Source organism: Astatotilapia calliptera, chromosome 16, assembly GCF_964374335.1.
Source record: "Astatotilapia calliptera chromosome 16, fAstCal68.1, whole genome shotgun sequence".
NCBI classification, from domain to species: domain Eukaryota; kingdom Metazoa; phylum Chordata; class Actinopteri; order Cichliformes; family Cichlidae; genus Astatotilapia; species Astatotilapia calliptera.
The window spans coordinates 2,103,143-2,119,505 of record NC_137437.1 but is presented as its reverse complement, the minus strand read 5'-3'; the positions used below and the strand labels follow the sequence as shown (position 1 = coordinate 2,119,505).

The 16,363-nt window shown below is 45.3% G+C and overlaps 1 protein-coding gene across 1 annotated transcript in view; it reads left to right on the top strand.

The window, feature by feature from the left end:
- ttn.2 (titin, tandem duplicate 2) overlaps window positions 1-16,363 on the top strand; it is a 228,147-nt gene that overhangs the window by 129,317 nt on the left and 82,467 nt on the right. Inside the window, exons 129-148 of the mRNA XM_080290745.1 lie at window positions 138-648; window positions 749-900; window positions 1,259-1,406; window positions 1,588-1,887; window positions 2,094-2,381; window positions 2,462-2,758; window positions 3,394-3,580; window positions 5,341-5,456; window positions 5,538-5,837; window positions 6,786-7,085; window positions 7,194-7,299; window positions 7,535-7,731; window positions 7,978-8,283; window positions 8,368-8,521; window positions 9,917-10,041; window positions 10,137-10,255; window positions 10,359-10,539; window positions 14,943-15,245; window positions 15,347-15,871; window positions 15,981-16,283. Coding sequence (XP_080146871.1) covers window positions 138-648; window positions 749-900; window positions 1,259-1,406; window positions 1,588-1,887; window positions 2,094-2,381; window positions 2,462-2,758; window positions 3,394-3,580; window positions 5,341-5,456; window positions 5,538-5,837; window positions 6,786-7,085; window positions 7,194-7,299; window positions 7,535-7,731; window positions 7,978-8,283; window positions 8,368-8,521; window positions 9,917-10,041; window positions 10,137-10,255; window positions 10,359-10,539; window positions 14,943-15,245; window positions 15,347-15,871; window positions 15,981-16,283 — 4,918 coding nt within the window. The remainder of the gene's footprint in view (window positions 1-137; window positions 649-748; window positions 901-1,258; window positions 1,407-1,587; window positions 1,888-2,093; window positions 2,382-2,461; window positions 2,759-3,393; window positions 3,581-5,340; window positions 5,457-5,537; window positions 5,838-6,785; window positions 7,086-7,193; window positions 7,300-7,534; window positions 7,732-7,977; window positions 8,284-8,367; window positions 8,522-9,916; window positions 10,042-10,136; window positions 10,256-10,358; window positions 10,540-14,942; window positions 15,246-15,346; window positions 15,872-15,980; window positions 16,284-16,363) is intronic.

Sequence of the window (16,363 nt, the reverse complement as noted above, 5' to 3'; positions counted from 1 at the left end):
CCTGTCATTTAAAAAAGGCATACCAGTTATTTCAAAGTAAAAACCTCCCAAAACTGTCTTTTAAAGTCTTTTAAATAAAAGGTTTTTTAAAAGTTTGACATTTCTTTGTTGTAATCCCTCACTGACGTTTGCCTCAGGTGTCAGGTCTGAAATATGGGACTAAGTACAACTACAGAGTGTTTGCTGAAAACGCTGCCGGAGTCTCTGAGCCTTCAAACATCATCGGACCTCTGCTAGCTGACGACCCACATGGTGAGATTAATGAATTAGTTCATAGTTATTTTATTCATATGCTATTCCTTCATAGTAAAATCCTTGGCAAAGGCAGGCACGTTAAAACCTCTGTCTCTTCTCCAGTTGGTCCAAGCTTTGACCTGAGTGCTTTTAAAGATGGCCTGGAAGTGATTGTTCCCCAGCCTCTCACCATCAGAGTCCCCATAACTGGATATCCAATACCTGTTGCTAAGTGGACCTTCGGAGAGAAGGAGCTATCCAGCGTGCATGATGAGCGGGTTTTCCTCATGACAAAGTCAACATTTACAGAACTAATGGTCACTCCGAGTGTCCGTCCAGACAAAGGCATCTACACGCTACATCTGGAGAATGATGTCACATCGGTCTCTGGAGAGATTGAAGTCAATGTTATTGGTACACCTTAAAAATCTTCCCTAAAAAAACTGAGCAGAGCCTTGACAAATGTTACATTTTTGTTAAAATTGTGTCATCGGATTTCTGTTTGTGTCTCCAGCTGCACCCAGTGCTCCAAAGGACTTCAAGGTCCTTGAGGTGACTCGGCAGCATGTCCACCTGAGCTGGGAGGCTCCAGAGCATGATGGAGGAAGTCCTCTGATTGGCTACCAGGTGGAGAAACGAGACGTGTCCCGCAAGACCTGGGTCAAGGTACAACAGTGACATCGGCTTTCAGAGTGTGCTGAACCAGCTGATCACTACATAATGTGTCATCTAATATTTAAATTAAAAAAGTGTAATTTTATATTTTAAAACACACACACGTGTAAGAGAGAGAGTGCTCTGTAATTAGCTGGCTCTGGGTATTCATGAACAAGTAACAGTCGAATCGTAACAACACCTGCTGACTGGCACTCGTATAGTGCATTTCCAGTATTATCACCCACTCAATAATATCTCCCCTCATACTATTTCCATGGCCCCAGCCTGTCATGAAGAAATGTTTAGCTGGACTGCACATGGTGATGAAGGACCAGTTAAGCCTGATGTTAATTCTTCTTTCTCTAAGGTGACCACAGGGATCCAGGATCTGGAGTTCACCGTTACTGACGTGGTTGAAGGGAAGGAGTATTTGTTCAGAGTCACCGCCTGCAACAAATGTGGACCGGGAGAGCCAGCGTATATTGACGAGCCAGTTAACGTCTCCTCTCCTGCAAGTGAGTAAAGGCAGTGTTCAATGTGTAACATTGATGTTAATGACAATACTGGCTGTCTCTATTAATCAAAATACTTAAACACATTCTTCGTACACGTAGAGTCAGAACAACACGAGACTTCCTTTCGATTAAACTGCTTCTGAGAAACTTTCTAAGCGCTCCAACTGTTTTTTTTCTCCAGCTGTCCCCGACCCTCCAGAAAACCTGAGGTGGAGGGACAAGTCAGCCAGTGGCATCTTCCTGACCTGGGAGCCGCCAAAGTATGATGGCGGAAGCGGCATCCGGGGCTACAATGTTGAACGCTGTCAGAGAGGAACGGATAAGTGGGAGCCCTGTGGGGACTTGGTAACTGAGCTGAAGTGCCAGGTGACGAATCTTATTGAGGGTCAGTGGTACTCTTACAGAATCAGAGCCCTGAACCGACTTGGAGCCAGCCGGCCCTGCAAAGCCACTGATGAGATCCAGGCTGTTGATCCTAAAGGTACTTGTGATGTAGTCCTCTTAGGACCATGAAATTTCATATGGTGTAATCCAACGTTACAAGTTATTCCCTCGTATAAACTCCGTATAAGCAAGCCATTAGTTTTATGTGGTCACACTGAGCTTGCTGTCCTCTTTACTCTATTGTGACTATGGCATCTCAATGCCCACCTACTGACTGACTTCTTGTCCTTAATTTCTATGCAGAGCCTCCAGAGATCCAGCTGGATGCCAAGCTTCTGGCTGGTCTGACTGCTAAGGCTGGCAGCAAGATTGAACTTCCTGCTGATGTGACAGGTAAGCCTGAGCCACGAGTCAAGTGGACCAAAGCCGACCTGGTCCTCAAACCAGACGACAGGGTGTCCATCGACACCAAGCCAGGACACTCCATGGTTACCATCGCCAAGACAAAGAGAGATGACAGTTCCACTTATATCATCGAAGCCACCAACAGCAGCGGTCGTGCCACTGCCACTGTGGATGTCAACATCCTTGGTAAGATCAATTAACGACCGAGAAAGGTACAGATTCTCCGTTTCTGCTGATTACAATTTTAAATCTGCTCTTCAAAACAGATAAGCCTGGTCCCCCTGCTGCTTTTGACATTTCTGAAATCACCAATGAGTCCTGCTTTCTGGCTTGGAACCCTCCACGTGATGATGGTGGCTCCAAAGTTACCAACTATATTGTTGAACGGCGAGCTGCTGATAGTGAGATCTGGCACAGACTGTCCTCCACTGTGAAGCTGACCACATACAAAGCTACCAGTCTGATCAAGTTCAAAGACTATATCTTCAGAGTATTTGCTGAAAACCAGTTTGGTGTTGGTCCAGCTGCTGAACACCCATCAATCACTGCTAAATACCCCTTTGGTAGGCTACCTTACATCTAATATCTTAGAAACAGAAATTTCCATTTGTAGATGAGTCCATTTCCAGTTTTCTTTTATGTATAGATTCATATACAGTAGTATTTTTTCTGTTTGTTTGGATTGAAATGTCTGATGCAGCATTAACCTCCTAGGACCTGCGTCCACATATGTGGACATCACATTTTGGGTTATTTCAATTTTGCTCTACAAGGGCCTGATATCCACTTACGAGGACATTATCCTGCTACTGTTCTAATGAAATTTTAAACGAATATCCTCATTTGTGGCTCTCATTTTTCTTAGAAACAAAAATCAGGTAAAAAAATAATCTGGTAATTCTTTGTTTTTACATTCATCAGGTCCCAATCAGCCCAAATATCAAAGAGAAATTAAAAATGCTGCCGTGGAAGAGTTCGGGTCTTAGGAGGTTAAGATGGAAAAACAGCTTAATCGTACAGGTTTTTTTTTATAAGATCCTGTGAGAGATTCTTGTTCTTGTTGATTCTCAGCTAACTGAAGAGTTTAGTGTGGAACATTTATCATAATCAGGCTTTTTTACTTTCAGGTCCCTAGTTGGTCAAGTACATCAAGTCTTCATGACTTGGACTAACCTGATGCATCTGATCTTGTCCTCAGATACTCCCGGGGCTCCTTACAAGCTGGAGGCTTCAGATATTGCAAAGGACTCTCTGAATCTGAACTGGTATGAGCCCGATGAGGATGGAGGAAGCCCAATTACTGGATACTGGGTGGAGAGATACGAAGCTGACCATGACAAGTGGATAAGATGCAACAAGCTGCCAGTCAAAGACACAAACTACAGGTGAGCCTAGCTGTCACATTTCAGAACTGATGTTTACACATTGAGCTTCTTTGGTAGATTAGTGTGCTGATGTACATTTCCAACAGAAAAGTTTAAACTCAGGAATATTAGAAAAAGTACTGGTGCTCCTGATGTTTTCTGTTTTCTCTGATACTTCACTGAAATGAAATGTGTTCTATAAAACTATAAAAACACAGTACAACTACGTGGGATAGGTGGCTGGTCAAAACAAGTTATAGCATCTAAAAGGTTTTCACTGTTACCAGGTTCACCTTCTATCCAGGACTCTCTGGATCAAATCCATTTTTGGAGATAAGAACTTTAGACTTAATTTATGAGCGACCCCTGTACACGGACAAATGTGTGGTTTAGTAACACCAGACTGAAACTGACTGAACTGATCTGGTTACTTTTGTTGTTTTCACAAAGCACCTGTCCCATAAGTTAACCTATTAGAAAAAAAGTTAATTCAGTGATTTTGATTCCAACAGACAAAGGCTGACTGAAGCAATCAATTCATACAGCCGTCACAGCTGTGCTTCAGTCTCTTACACCGAGCTGAAAAATTGTCTGGCAAATAGGTCTGATGAATTAAATCCCTGGATTTTAGCATGTCTCTTTAGCATGCAGTTTAGGGTTCATTTTAAAATTTTAGGTGTAACTTTTAGAGCTCTGCACGGTGAAGCTCCCCAGTATATCTCTGACCTGTTGAAACCTCATGTTTCATCCCGAGCACTTAGGTCTTCAAGTCAGAGGCTACTGGTGGTCCCACGTACTAGGTTTAAAACACGTGGGGATCGGGCTTTTCAGGCACCGAGGCTGTGGAACTCTCTGCCGTTGTCTTTACGCTGTCTACACTCTACTGACTCCTTTAAAAAGCAGCTGAAGACATTTTTATACAAACGGGCTTTTAATTAATTTAAACTTGTATGTCTGATCTTATTGTAAAGCACTTTGTGATTTTTATCTGTGAAATGTGCTATATAAATAAATTTTACTTACTTACTTAGACAAATGGTGGGGGTCTGGTAAGGAAGTTGGGGGGAAGCAGACAAGCAGACAACTCCACAGGAAGAGTCTTTTGTCTCTTCGAGGACTCTGGGAGGTAGCAAGGGAGTGCGAACCTTAAGCTGTGAAACAGCTGTGTACTGCCTTTAGTTCCTGGAGACGGTATTTAGCTGAGTCTGCCCCACGATCATGCAGGCTCCACCAAGCTTGGTTTTCTGTTCTTTGTTTGTGATTAAAGAATGTTAGCTTTTTTTTTTTTAAAGAATGTTAGCTTTTTTTTTTTTAAAGAATGTTAGCTACCGCTCACGGCTCGTCTGCAGGCTTTACTTAATGGAAAACTTCCACAACAATCTCCATCGTTCACATTTGCAACACTACAGCAGCAACACAGCAGTGTTGATACTGGCCACTGAGTCTTCATCCGAAATGCACTGCACCTTGTGATGGTTCCCAAAGTTAAAAACAATTGATTTGTGTAAAAGCATATGGGAAACTAAGATTATGCATCATCTCTATTATTCAACATCTGACAATGGAAATGAGGCAACAGTATAAACTGAAAAACAAAACGTTATTGAAGTTTTTTATATTTGCATTAAAATGCAGGTAAAAAGAGAACTTTCATATGCTATAACTTTTTTGACCAGTCAAAGACACAAAAAAGGGTAGCCTAGCTACTCTGCTGTCGAATTTCAAAACTGACTCTTGCATTAAGCTTCTTTGGTAGATTACAGTGTACTTTTCTTCATTAGGGTCAAAGGTCTTCCAACCAGGAAGAAGTATAAGTTCCGAGTCCTTGCTGAGAATCTGGCCGGAACTGGGAAACCCAGCAAGGAGACAGATCCAATCCTTGTTAAAGATCCTATTGGTACTAAATTTCCCTTACTTCTATAAGCACTTTAAATCTGTTTAGAATAGATAAATATGTCACGGTTGTTTTTCCTACCAGACCCTCCATGGCCCCCTGGCAAACCCACAGTGAAGGACGTAGCTAAGACGTCATGCTTCCTAATGTGGACCAAACCAGAGCATGATGGCGGAGCAAAGATTGATAGCTATGTCATTGAGATGCTAAAGACCGGCACCACGGACTGGATCCGTGTGGCAGAGAACATCCCCATGCTGGAATATTTCCTAAAGGGCCTGATGGAGAAGCAGGAGTACTCGTTCAGAGTGCGAGCTGTTAACGTGGCTGGAGAGAGCGAACCCAGTGAACCCAGTGACCCAGTGCTCTGCAAAGAGAGACTCAGTAAGAATAACTCATGATCTAAAAACAGAAAAACATACTGGAGTAAAACATAGATCAATGATCTGTTCTGCACTGACTGCCACATAATACAAGAGGAGTGAGCTTAAAAAAATGTGCAATTTATAACACACACACAAATAAACATAGATATTTAGTGTGTGTGGTTCTATAACACAGGTGCTGTCAGACAATTTAGACAAACATGAAATAAAAACAAATGTCCAGAACACAAACGGTTAACTGTACAATAAGCATACGTGGGGTTCTCTGAGAAAGGTTCCCACATAAGCCTCTCAGAGTGCTAATAAAACTGCCATAAAAATACACAGAGGTGGGTTGATTATTATTTTTTATGTTCAAAATAAGGTTAAAATTTTGCATTTATTCAGGGTGGGTTTTTTTGTTTTTTAAATCTATGTCCAATCATGAGCATCAGTACAGTGGGATATATCATTGCTTCAGTACCAAAACTGAAAACCAAAACTTAAATGCACGCTTGGATAATTGGTAAAAATGGAACGCCCTCGGGAAAACGTCTATGTGGGGAGTACAAGACAGGAGGGCTGTTCAACAGCTGACCTCTCAGACTGGCAGCTCAGCATTTACTGTTGTAGGACAGCTGATCAGTGTTCAAACTCTGAGTACGTTCACCCTGAATTAAACAGGTTTTTTAGATGAAATGTGTTTTTCATCTGGAAAAGACGAATGATGTGACATGTAAAGCACAGTTTCACATTTTCTTAAATTGAGTTTAATTGTTTAAATTTAGTTTTAATTGTTGGAATATTTGAAGTTTTAAACAGTCAAAACATTTCCCTGTAAGACAAACTGGTAGAGAATAAGCGTGGTACACTATGGTATATGGGCGACACATCCGACAGCTGGTGCTCTGAAGCTGGCCAGGTCACACCGACAGATTAAAACTGTGGTTTGTCTTCCTTTCCCCAGACCCTCCCTCAGCTCCACGCTGGTTAGAGGTTGTCAACATCAGCAGGAACAGTGCTGAGCTGAAATGGGCGGTTCCTGAGCGCAATGGAGGTTCAGCCATCACCAACTACATTGTGGAGAAACGTGATGTGAGGCGTAAAGGTTGGCAGACTGTGGACACCACAGTCAAAGAGCTGAAGTGCGACGTGAAACCGCTCAATGAAGGGTCGCTTTATGTGTTCCGTGTTGCTGCTGAGAACGCTGTGGGTGTCGGACCCTTCTGTGAGATGGAGGACTCTGTGCTGGCAAAAGACACTTTCAGTAAGTTAGAAAGGATGCGCAGTCGCACAAATCATTTCAATTTGAAGGCAATGAAAATCCTCACTGCTGATCTGTCAAAGAACGACGATAATGTTTCCTCATTTCCAGGTACTCCTGGCCCACCCTACGCTCTCGCTGTCAGTGCTGTGACCAAAAGATATGTGGACTTGCAGTGGGAGGCACCGAAAAACGATGGTGGAAGACCCATCCTCAGGTTACATTTTACCATTTTATCACATTTTATCTTGTACCCTGTATGTGACATTGCACAACTTAAGTCCCGTGCAACTTAAACATTTCTGCAAAACTGATTTCCTTACGTTTCTCATGCAGGATAGGCACTTAGTAGATCACCATGTAAATGGCACCTGCAGCAGAAGCAGCAGATTTGTTTCCTCGACCTAGTATGTATAAAGGTCAATTTCCCTTGTATTCCATTGGCTGTTCAGGTATTCCATTGAGAAAAAAGAGAAGCTTGGAACTCGCTGGGTGAAATGTGGGAAGACCTCGGGTCCAGACTGTAAGTACAGGGTAACAGACGTCATTGAGGGAACAGAGGTTCAGTTCCAGGTCCGAGCTGAGAACGAGGCTGGCAGTGGACACCCAAGTGAACCCACCGAGATTCTCACCATAGAAGATCCAACAGGTCAGCTCAGGAAATAGATAAAAAAATAAATAAATAAGCTTCATATATTTACAGTAAGTGTATAGTTAAATTATTGTATAGTTTTTATAAAATGCTATAAGCATGTGTGCACGTTTATAGAGCTGTTTCTAATCTCGTTATACTATGTATAATGACAATAAAGGCTTTCAATTCATTAATAATTATATTGTAACAGTAAAAACAATTTAAAGTGCGGAGAGTCTGAGTTTATATTCTCCCCTCCAGGCATCCCATCACCACCCATTGAATTACACGTGACTGGAGCCAGCCGAGACTTCCTGGCAATTGCCTGGAAACCTCCACAAACAGATGGCGGTGCCCCTGTCAGAGGATACCACATTGAGATGTGCGAGGCTGGAACTGAGAAGTGGATGAGGGTGAACTCCCGTCCAGTGAAGGAGCTCAAGTACCGTGTAGAGGAGGGTGTGACCCCTGAAAAGGAGTACATTCTGAGAGTGAGGGCCGTTAATGCTATCGGAGAGAGCGAACCGTCGGACATCTCTGAAAATGTCTTTGCCAAAGACTCTGACTGTAAGAATCATCATATTTGTTTCTGAGAGTCACCGGTGCCCTTCATTTGTGGCTGAGAAAGATTTTGTTTTTCTGTGTTTTCAGGCAACCCAACTCTGGAATTCCAGACTCTGGATCTAGTTGTTGTGGAAACAGAAAAGCTGCACATCCCAGTTCCCTTTAGAGCAGTCCCCTTACCTAAAATCACCTGGCACAAAGATGGCAAAGAGCTGAAGGCGGATGAACGCCTTGGCTTTAGGTGAGTGTTCTGTGCGAATCCTTTCATCTAGAACTTTTGTCATATCGGTTATTTCATTTCACACCAGCACAGGCCTTACACTCATCCATCTCTGATTTGCATAAAAACTTTATGCTTGCTGTGAAATTTAATCCTAATATAACAAACAAAAAAATAAATAAAAATCTACAATCCACCCACTTTCAAGCCATTTTTCACACATTTAAATGTGAGGAAAAGTTTGAACATGAATATTTGAGTCTAAAATTTTCATTTTTCTTACCATCAAAATGCATCAAGATCCTTAATTTGGGACCGATGTGTAAATGTCTGAGTAGTGGCAAGTTAAGGTAAGAAAAATATAGAAAAAAATTCTAGCGTATCCAGGTATTGCTTTTTGTGATAACTGAAAAATAATGTTGTTAAAACATATTCATAGTTTTCATTTTTGACACTTGCTCTACCCAACAGTTTGAGACTTAATGCATTCAGTCTGATATTTAAAATTAAGTTTAAAATATACTAAGAGGTAGAAGAGTGCTGTCCAAGAAACTGAGCAGGACCCTCAAACTCCCAGCCTCTACTAGCACCCGATCTGGGAATATAAAGAATGGGGAATTTATATGTATTTACATGCCTGATCTCTGCTTACCTGTAGAAGTCATGCCAGGTTTAGGGTTGGGTTAGGGATAGATTAGGGATTTAGGGTCAGAGGGGTTAGTAGGCAATTTTTTTATGTGCGTATCTGTCCCAAATTGATTTATTTCAGCTGTTAGAAAGACCAGTTTTTATTAGTTTTTGACACATATATTTATATTTCAGTTAGCAAAACAATGGTCTGAAAGTGACCATTTAAAAAATATTTCTTTTTTAATTTTAATGTCAAAAACTAAAATTTCATGTTTTAGGGTTGCACAGCGTCAAAGTGTTAGCACGGTTAGCCTGTTAGCGCGTTAGTGCCGTGCAGCCCCTAACATGGGCCAATCCGTGCTAACAGAGATCTGCCGCGTGAATGCAGTTATGACGTTAACGTCATTATAACGAGAGTAACTCTGACAGCACTAATTCTAATGTATAAAACTAAAATTTCACAGCACTCACTATATATGGGTAAACTTTGGACCATAAAACATTTAAGAAAATTGGAGTTGTTTAAGTAGAAATGTTACCAAACATGTAATAAAATAATAATAATAATACATTTTATTTATAGACGCCTTTCAGACCCTCATGGATGTACTGATTTGAGATGGAATGACTGATATAATAGAAGAACATATTCTTTAAAGAATACTATATTGAAATTACTCTTCAAACAAACAGTAGAAAACTGATCTTTTTTTGCTGGGAAAAAGCCCAACATGAGCTCCATTAAAATGGCTTTGTGTCTTTTCTTTCTTGGTTGGTGCTCAACAGGAAGGAGTATACCTCCTGTCACCTGGAGATTGACAGCAGTCTTCATGCCGATGCTGGAGTGTACAAAGTGACACTAGAAAACAAGCTGGGAAGTGCCAGTGCCACCATCAATGTCAAAGTCATCGGTATTTAAACACACATGGCCAGTTTGTACATCACTGGAGAGACACACTGAACCTGGAGCCGATGTTTTTTCATGTCTCTATGTCTTTGTGTTCAGGGCTTCCTGGTCCTTGCAAGGAAATTGTGGCTTCTGAGATCACAAAGAGCTCCTGTAAAGTTTCATGGGATCCACCAGATTATGATGGTGGTAGTCCAATTCTTCACTATGTCTTGCAGGTCTGAGATGGCAGCGTGTTTTTACTGATCACGTTAGAAATCTGACAGTGAAAATAAAATGCTCATGTGTTTTTTCATTTGTTCCTTTTGTGGTGCCGCACAGCGGCGTGAGGCCGGCAGGAGGACATACGTCAACATAATGTCAGGAGAGTGCAAGGTGAGCTGGGTGGTCAAAGATCTCATCCACAATGGAGAGTACTACTTCAGGGTCCAGGCCGTTAACAAGATTGGAGGAGGAGAGTTCATCGAGCTCCGCAACCCAGTCATCGCCGAGGACCAGAAACGTAAGGAAATCGAATCTGGTGATGTCATACAAGGATTATACTTCCTGCTGTGAGAATGCCAGTAGAGAATATGATCACTTGGGATGGAGATGGAGATTAGCTAAAGCATTCACCCTTAACCATTCGAGGGATAGCAGCAGGAGTCAGCACAGATGATACTGTGTGATTTTCCCAGTTTAAGATTGATTATTATTTCTTAAAGTTTTATAGCACTTGTACTCAGTGTTGGGGAGTAACGGAGTACATGTACCAGCGTTACGTATTTAAAATACAAAATATGAGTAACTGTATTCCATTACAGTTACTGTTTAAAAAGGTGGTATTTAGAATACAGTTACTTTGTTGAAGTAAAGGGATTACACAGCGTTTTTTTCCTGTTTCATATGTTAGGCTATGCCCTCTCTATTTTGGTGATTCCACGCCGATGGAAACCCAAACAAAACACGCATTAGGAGGCTCTAATGTCTTTGTCTCAATCTCGCGGCCCATGTCACCCCTAGTTGCATAATGACATGAAGAAATATTTTTTTAAATTATTACCATCCATCCATCTTCATCCGCTTTATTCGAGGCCGGGTCGCGGGGGCAGCAGACTAAGCAAAGAGGCACAGACCTCCCTCTCCCCAGCCACCTCCTCCAGCTTATCCGGGGGAATACCAAGGCGTTCCCAGGCCAGCCGAGAGATATAATCTCTCCAGCGTGTCCTGGGTCTGCCCCGGGGCCTCCTCCCGATGGGACATGCCTGGAACACCTCACCCAGGAGGCGCCCAGGGGGCATCCTTGTCAGATGCCCGAACCACCTCAGCTGGCTCCTTTTGATGTGGAGCAGCAGCTGCTCTACTCTGAGCCCCTCCCGGATGGCCGAACTTCTCACCCTATCTCTAAGGGAGAGGCCAGCCACCCTTCGGAGGAAGCTCATTTCTGCCGCTTGTATCCACGATCTCGTTCTTTCGGTCACTACCCACAGCTCGTGGCCATAGGTGAGGGTAGGGACGTAGATCGACCGGTAAATTGAGAGCTTCGCTTTTACACTCAGCTCCCTCTTCACCACGACGGACCGGTGCAGCGTCTGCATTACTGCAGCTGCAGCCCCAATCCGTCTGTTGATCTCTAGCTCCCTTCTCCCATCACTCGCGAACAAGACCCCGAGATACTTGAACTCCTCCACTTGGGGCAGGAACTCATCCCCGACCCGGAGTGGGCACTCCACCCTTTTCCGGCTGAGAACCATGGCCTCAGATTTGGAGGTGCTGATCCTCACTCCCGCTGCTTCACACTTGGCTGCGAACCGTTCCAGTGCGAGCTGGAGGCCCGCCCCCGATGAAGCCAACAGAACCACATCATCTGCAAAAATCCGAGATGAGATTCTGAGGCCACCAAAGCGAAAGCCCTCCACCACTTGGCTGCGCCTATAAATCCTGTCAATAAAAATTATGAACAGAACCGGAGACAAAGGGCAGCCCTGGCGGAGCCCATCACCCACCGGGAACGAGTCCGACTTATTGCCGGCAATGCGAACCAAGCTCTTGCAACGGTTGTATAGGGATCGAATGGCCCGTAGCAATGGGCCAGACACCCCATACTCCCGCAACACCTCCCACAGGACACCCCGAGGGACACGGTCGAATGCCTTCTCCAAGTCCACAAAACACATGTAGACTGGTTGGGAAAACTCCCATGCACCCTCAAGTATCCTCGAGAGGATAAAGAGCTGGTCCAGTGTTCTGCGACCAGGACGAAAACCGCATTGTTCCTCCTGTATCCGAGGTTCGACTAGCGGACGAACTCTCCTTTCCAGCACCCTGGCATAGACTTTCCCAGGGAGGCTGAGGAGTGTGATCCCCCTGTAGTTGGAACACACCCTCCGGTCCCCCTTCTTAAAGATGGGGACCACCACCCCAGTCTGCCAGTCCACAGGTACTGCCCCTGATCTCCACGCAACATTGCAGAGGTGTGTCAACCAGGACAGCCCTACAACATCCAGAGCCTTCAGGAACTCGGGGCGGACCTCATCAACACCAGGGGCTCTGCCACCAAGGAGTTGTTTAACTGCCTCAGTGACCTCGCCCCCGGAAATTGGCGGGTCATTCCCCTCATCCCCAGACTCTGCTTCCTCCTCGGAAGACATGTCAGTGGGATTAAGGAGGTCCTCAAAGTATTCCTTCCACCACCTGACAATTTTCTCAGCCAACGTCAGCAGCGCTCCGCCAGCACTATACACAGTGCAGGTAGAGCACCGCTTTCCCCTCCTGAGACGCCTGACGGTTTGCCAGAATCTCTTCGAGACAGTCCGAAAGTCTTTTTCCATGGCCTCTCCGAACTCCTCCCACACCCGAGTTTTTGCTTCAGCCACTGCCCGAGCCGCATTTCGCTTGGCCTGTCGATACCTGTCAGCTGCCTCCGGAGTCCCACAGGCTAACCAAGCCCGATAGGACTCCTTCTTCAGCCTGGTGGCTCCCTTCACCTCAGGTGTCCACCATTTGGTTCGGGGATTACCACCACGGCAGGCACCAACCACCTTGCGGCCGCAGCTCAATGCAGCAGCTTCGGCAATGGAGACGCTGAACATGGTCCATTCGGACTCAATTTCCCCAGTCTCCCTCGGAATGCTGTTGAAGCTCTGCCGGAGGTGTGCGTTGAAGACCTCGTGGACTGGGGCCTCTGCTAGACGTTCCCAGCACACCCTCACTACGCGTTTAGGTGCACCAGGTCTGTCCAGCGTCCTCCCCCGCCACCTGATCCAACTCACCACCAGGTGGTGATCAGTTGACAGCTCAGCCCCTCTCTTTACCCGAGTGTCCAGAACATATGGTCGCAGGTCTGGTGATACGATTACAAAATTGATCATCGACCTACGGCCTAGAGCGTCCTGGTGCCACGTGCACTTATGGACACTCTTATGTTCGAACAGGGTGTTCGTTATGGCCAAACTGTGATTAGCACAGAAGTCCAATAACAGAGCACCGCTCGGGTTCAGATCAGGGAGGCCGTTCCTCCCAATCACGCCTCTCCAGGTCTCGCTGTCGTTACCCACGTGAGCATTGAAGTGTCCCAGCAGGACAACAGAGTCTCCAGATGGAGCACCTTCCAGCACCCCCCCCCCCCCCTCCTCCGAACTGCCACTCGGCGCATAAGCGCAGATGACAGTCGGGACCCGTTCCCCGACCCTAAGGCGCAGGGAACAAACCCTCTCGTCCACCGGGAAAAACCCCAAAGTACCGGCAGCAAGCCGAGGAGATATTAGAATACCCACCCCAGCCCGCCGCCTCTCACCAGGGGCAACTCCAGACTGAGACAGAGTCCAGCCCCTCTCCAGGAGACTGGTTCCAGAGCCCAAGCCATGTGTAGAGGTGAGCCCGACTATATCTAGCCGGTACCTCTCAACCTCACGCACTAACTCAGGCTCCTTCCCCACCAGAGAGGTGACATTCCATGTCCCTATTGCCAGTCTTGGCAGCCGGAGGTCAGTCCGCCAGGGCCTCCGCTCCTGGCCGCCACCCGGCACACAATGCACCCGACCCCTATGGCGCCTCCTGCGGGTGGTGGGCCTGCGGGAGGATGGGCCCATGTCTCCTCTTCAGCTTGTCACCGAGCAGAAACGGAAGCTGGAAGCATGTAAATATAATAATAATAATAATAATAATAATAATGGATTGCATTTATATAGCGCTTTTTCGAGAACCTCAAAGCGCTTTACAATTCCACTATTCATTCACTCTCACATTCACACACTGGTGGAGGCAAGCTACAGTTGGAGCCACAGCTGCCCTGGGGCAGACTGACAGAAGCAAGGCTGCCATATCGCGCCATCGGCCCCTCTGGCCAACACCAGTAGGCAAGTAGGGTAAAGTGTCTTGCCCAAGGACACAACGACCCGGACAGAGAGCCCAGGGATCGAACCGGCGACCTTCCGGTTACAGATGCGATTCCCAACCCCCTGAGCCACGGTCGCCCGTTAATAATAATAATAACCACTGCAGCCTGACGAGCCCAGCTGTAAGTAAGCTATTAAGACTCGACTGTACACCGTGTTCCTGTTTTCCTCTGAAACAATAAGTTCTGTTGGAGCAGCCTTTCAACGCCTCTCTGTCTGAAACTTGACCCAGACAACAAAGTAAAGCTCGTTTTCAGCTACGAGCCCGACACGAACCCGACGTATCAGCCAGAGGTCCCTGTACTACAGTTCGGAGCCACGGACCTGTTTTATATATGCGCAGAATAGTTTTCTATACGAGATCGCTGCAAAAAGTGCAGCCTTACCTAATGTCCACCTACTGTTACTCATTTATATCAAGATTCTAGTTGGTGTTGGTATGAAAATGAATATTTAGTTTTCCTAAGTTTTCAATGTTTGACATTTTGCTTCCAAGAGAAATCTAACTGAATGCAAAATCTTGTTCCAGATGCTCCTGACCCACCAGTGGATGTGGAAACCCACAACCCAACATCCAGTACTGTTACTCTAACCTGGAAGCCTCCCATGTATGATGGTGGCTCCAAAATCATGGGCTACATCCTAGAGAAGCAGCAGAAAGGAGAGGACAAGTGGGAGAGGTGCAATGACTTCCTGGTGCCTGTACTATCCTACACCGTCAGAGGATTGATTGAAGGAAAGAACTTCACCTTTAGAGTCAGAGCTGAAAATGCTGCTGGGATCAGTGAGCCATCACGCAACACGCCATTTATCAAGGCCGCTGATACCATTGGTATGTATCAGCTGTGTGGTCTCGTTCTCTCTCGATCTATCTCTCACTTTCTTTATTTCTAGGTACGCATTTCGGTTTGTCTGATTTTATTTCTCTCTTAGATCCTCCAAAGGTTTTCCTGAGTGGCAGCTTGCAGTCTGGTCTCGCCGTGAAGCGAGGCTACGAGATCTGCCTGGATGCCAACATTTCAGGATCTCCGTACCCTCAGATCACCTGGTACTGGAACAACCAATCAATTCAGCCTGAGCCACTCCGGAAGAGACCTGAAAAACCCCTGAAGAAGAAGGTGGAAAAGAAGGAAGAGGAAAAGAAGGAGGAAAAGGAGAAAGAAGAGGGGACAGCTGAGAAGAAAGAGGAGAAGGAGGGAGAGGTGAAAGAACCTGAGGAAAAAGAAGGCGAGGTGAAAAAAGAAGGCGAGGTGAAAAAGGAGGAGGAAGTTCCACAACCAGAGGTCGAGGAGCCAGACTACCCCACCATAAATGAACGCCTGGCCATCGACAATAGCCACAAGGGTGTATCCTCTATCGTTATCAGGGACTCGATTCGCCCTGATCATGGTGTCTACATGGTGAAGGTGGAGAACGACCATGGCATTGCCTCGGCAACCTGCGAGGTCAACATACTCGGTGCGAGTTCTTTTGTGTTTTCTATAACCAAAGCTTTATACTTTAAAGCTAATCATGTGTTAAAAAAAGATACAAAAAGTTCAAATCTGAACATTTATTCTGTCTACAGATACTCCCGGGCCTCCCGTAAACTTTAGATTCGAGGAGGTGAGGAAGAACTCTGTGATCTGCAAGTGGGATCCCCCTCTGGATGATGGTGGCAGCGAGATTCTCAACTACACCCTGGAACAGAAAGACAACTCCAAGCTGGAGATTGGTTGGAGCACCGTTACTGCAATATTGAAAGGATGTCGTTACTTGGTGCCCAAACTCATTGAAAAGAAGGAGTACATCTTTAGGGTCGTGGCTGAGAACAAGTATGGTGCAGGCCCACCCTGTGTCTCCAAACCGGTCATTGCCAAGAATCCTTTTGGTATGGGTGCATTTATTATTATTCTGGTCTATGCTGTAAGCTAGTTTTTGGTTTTGTTTTATTTGTTTGTTGTTTTTTTC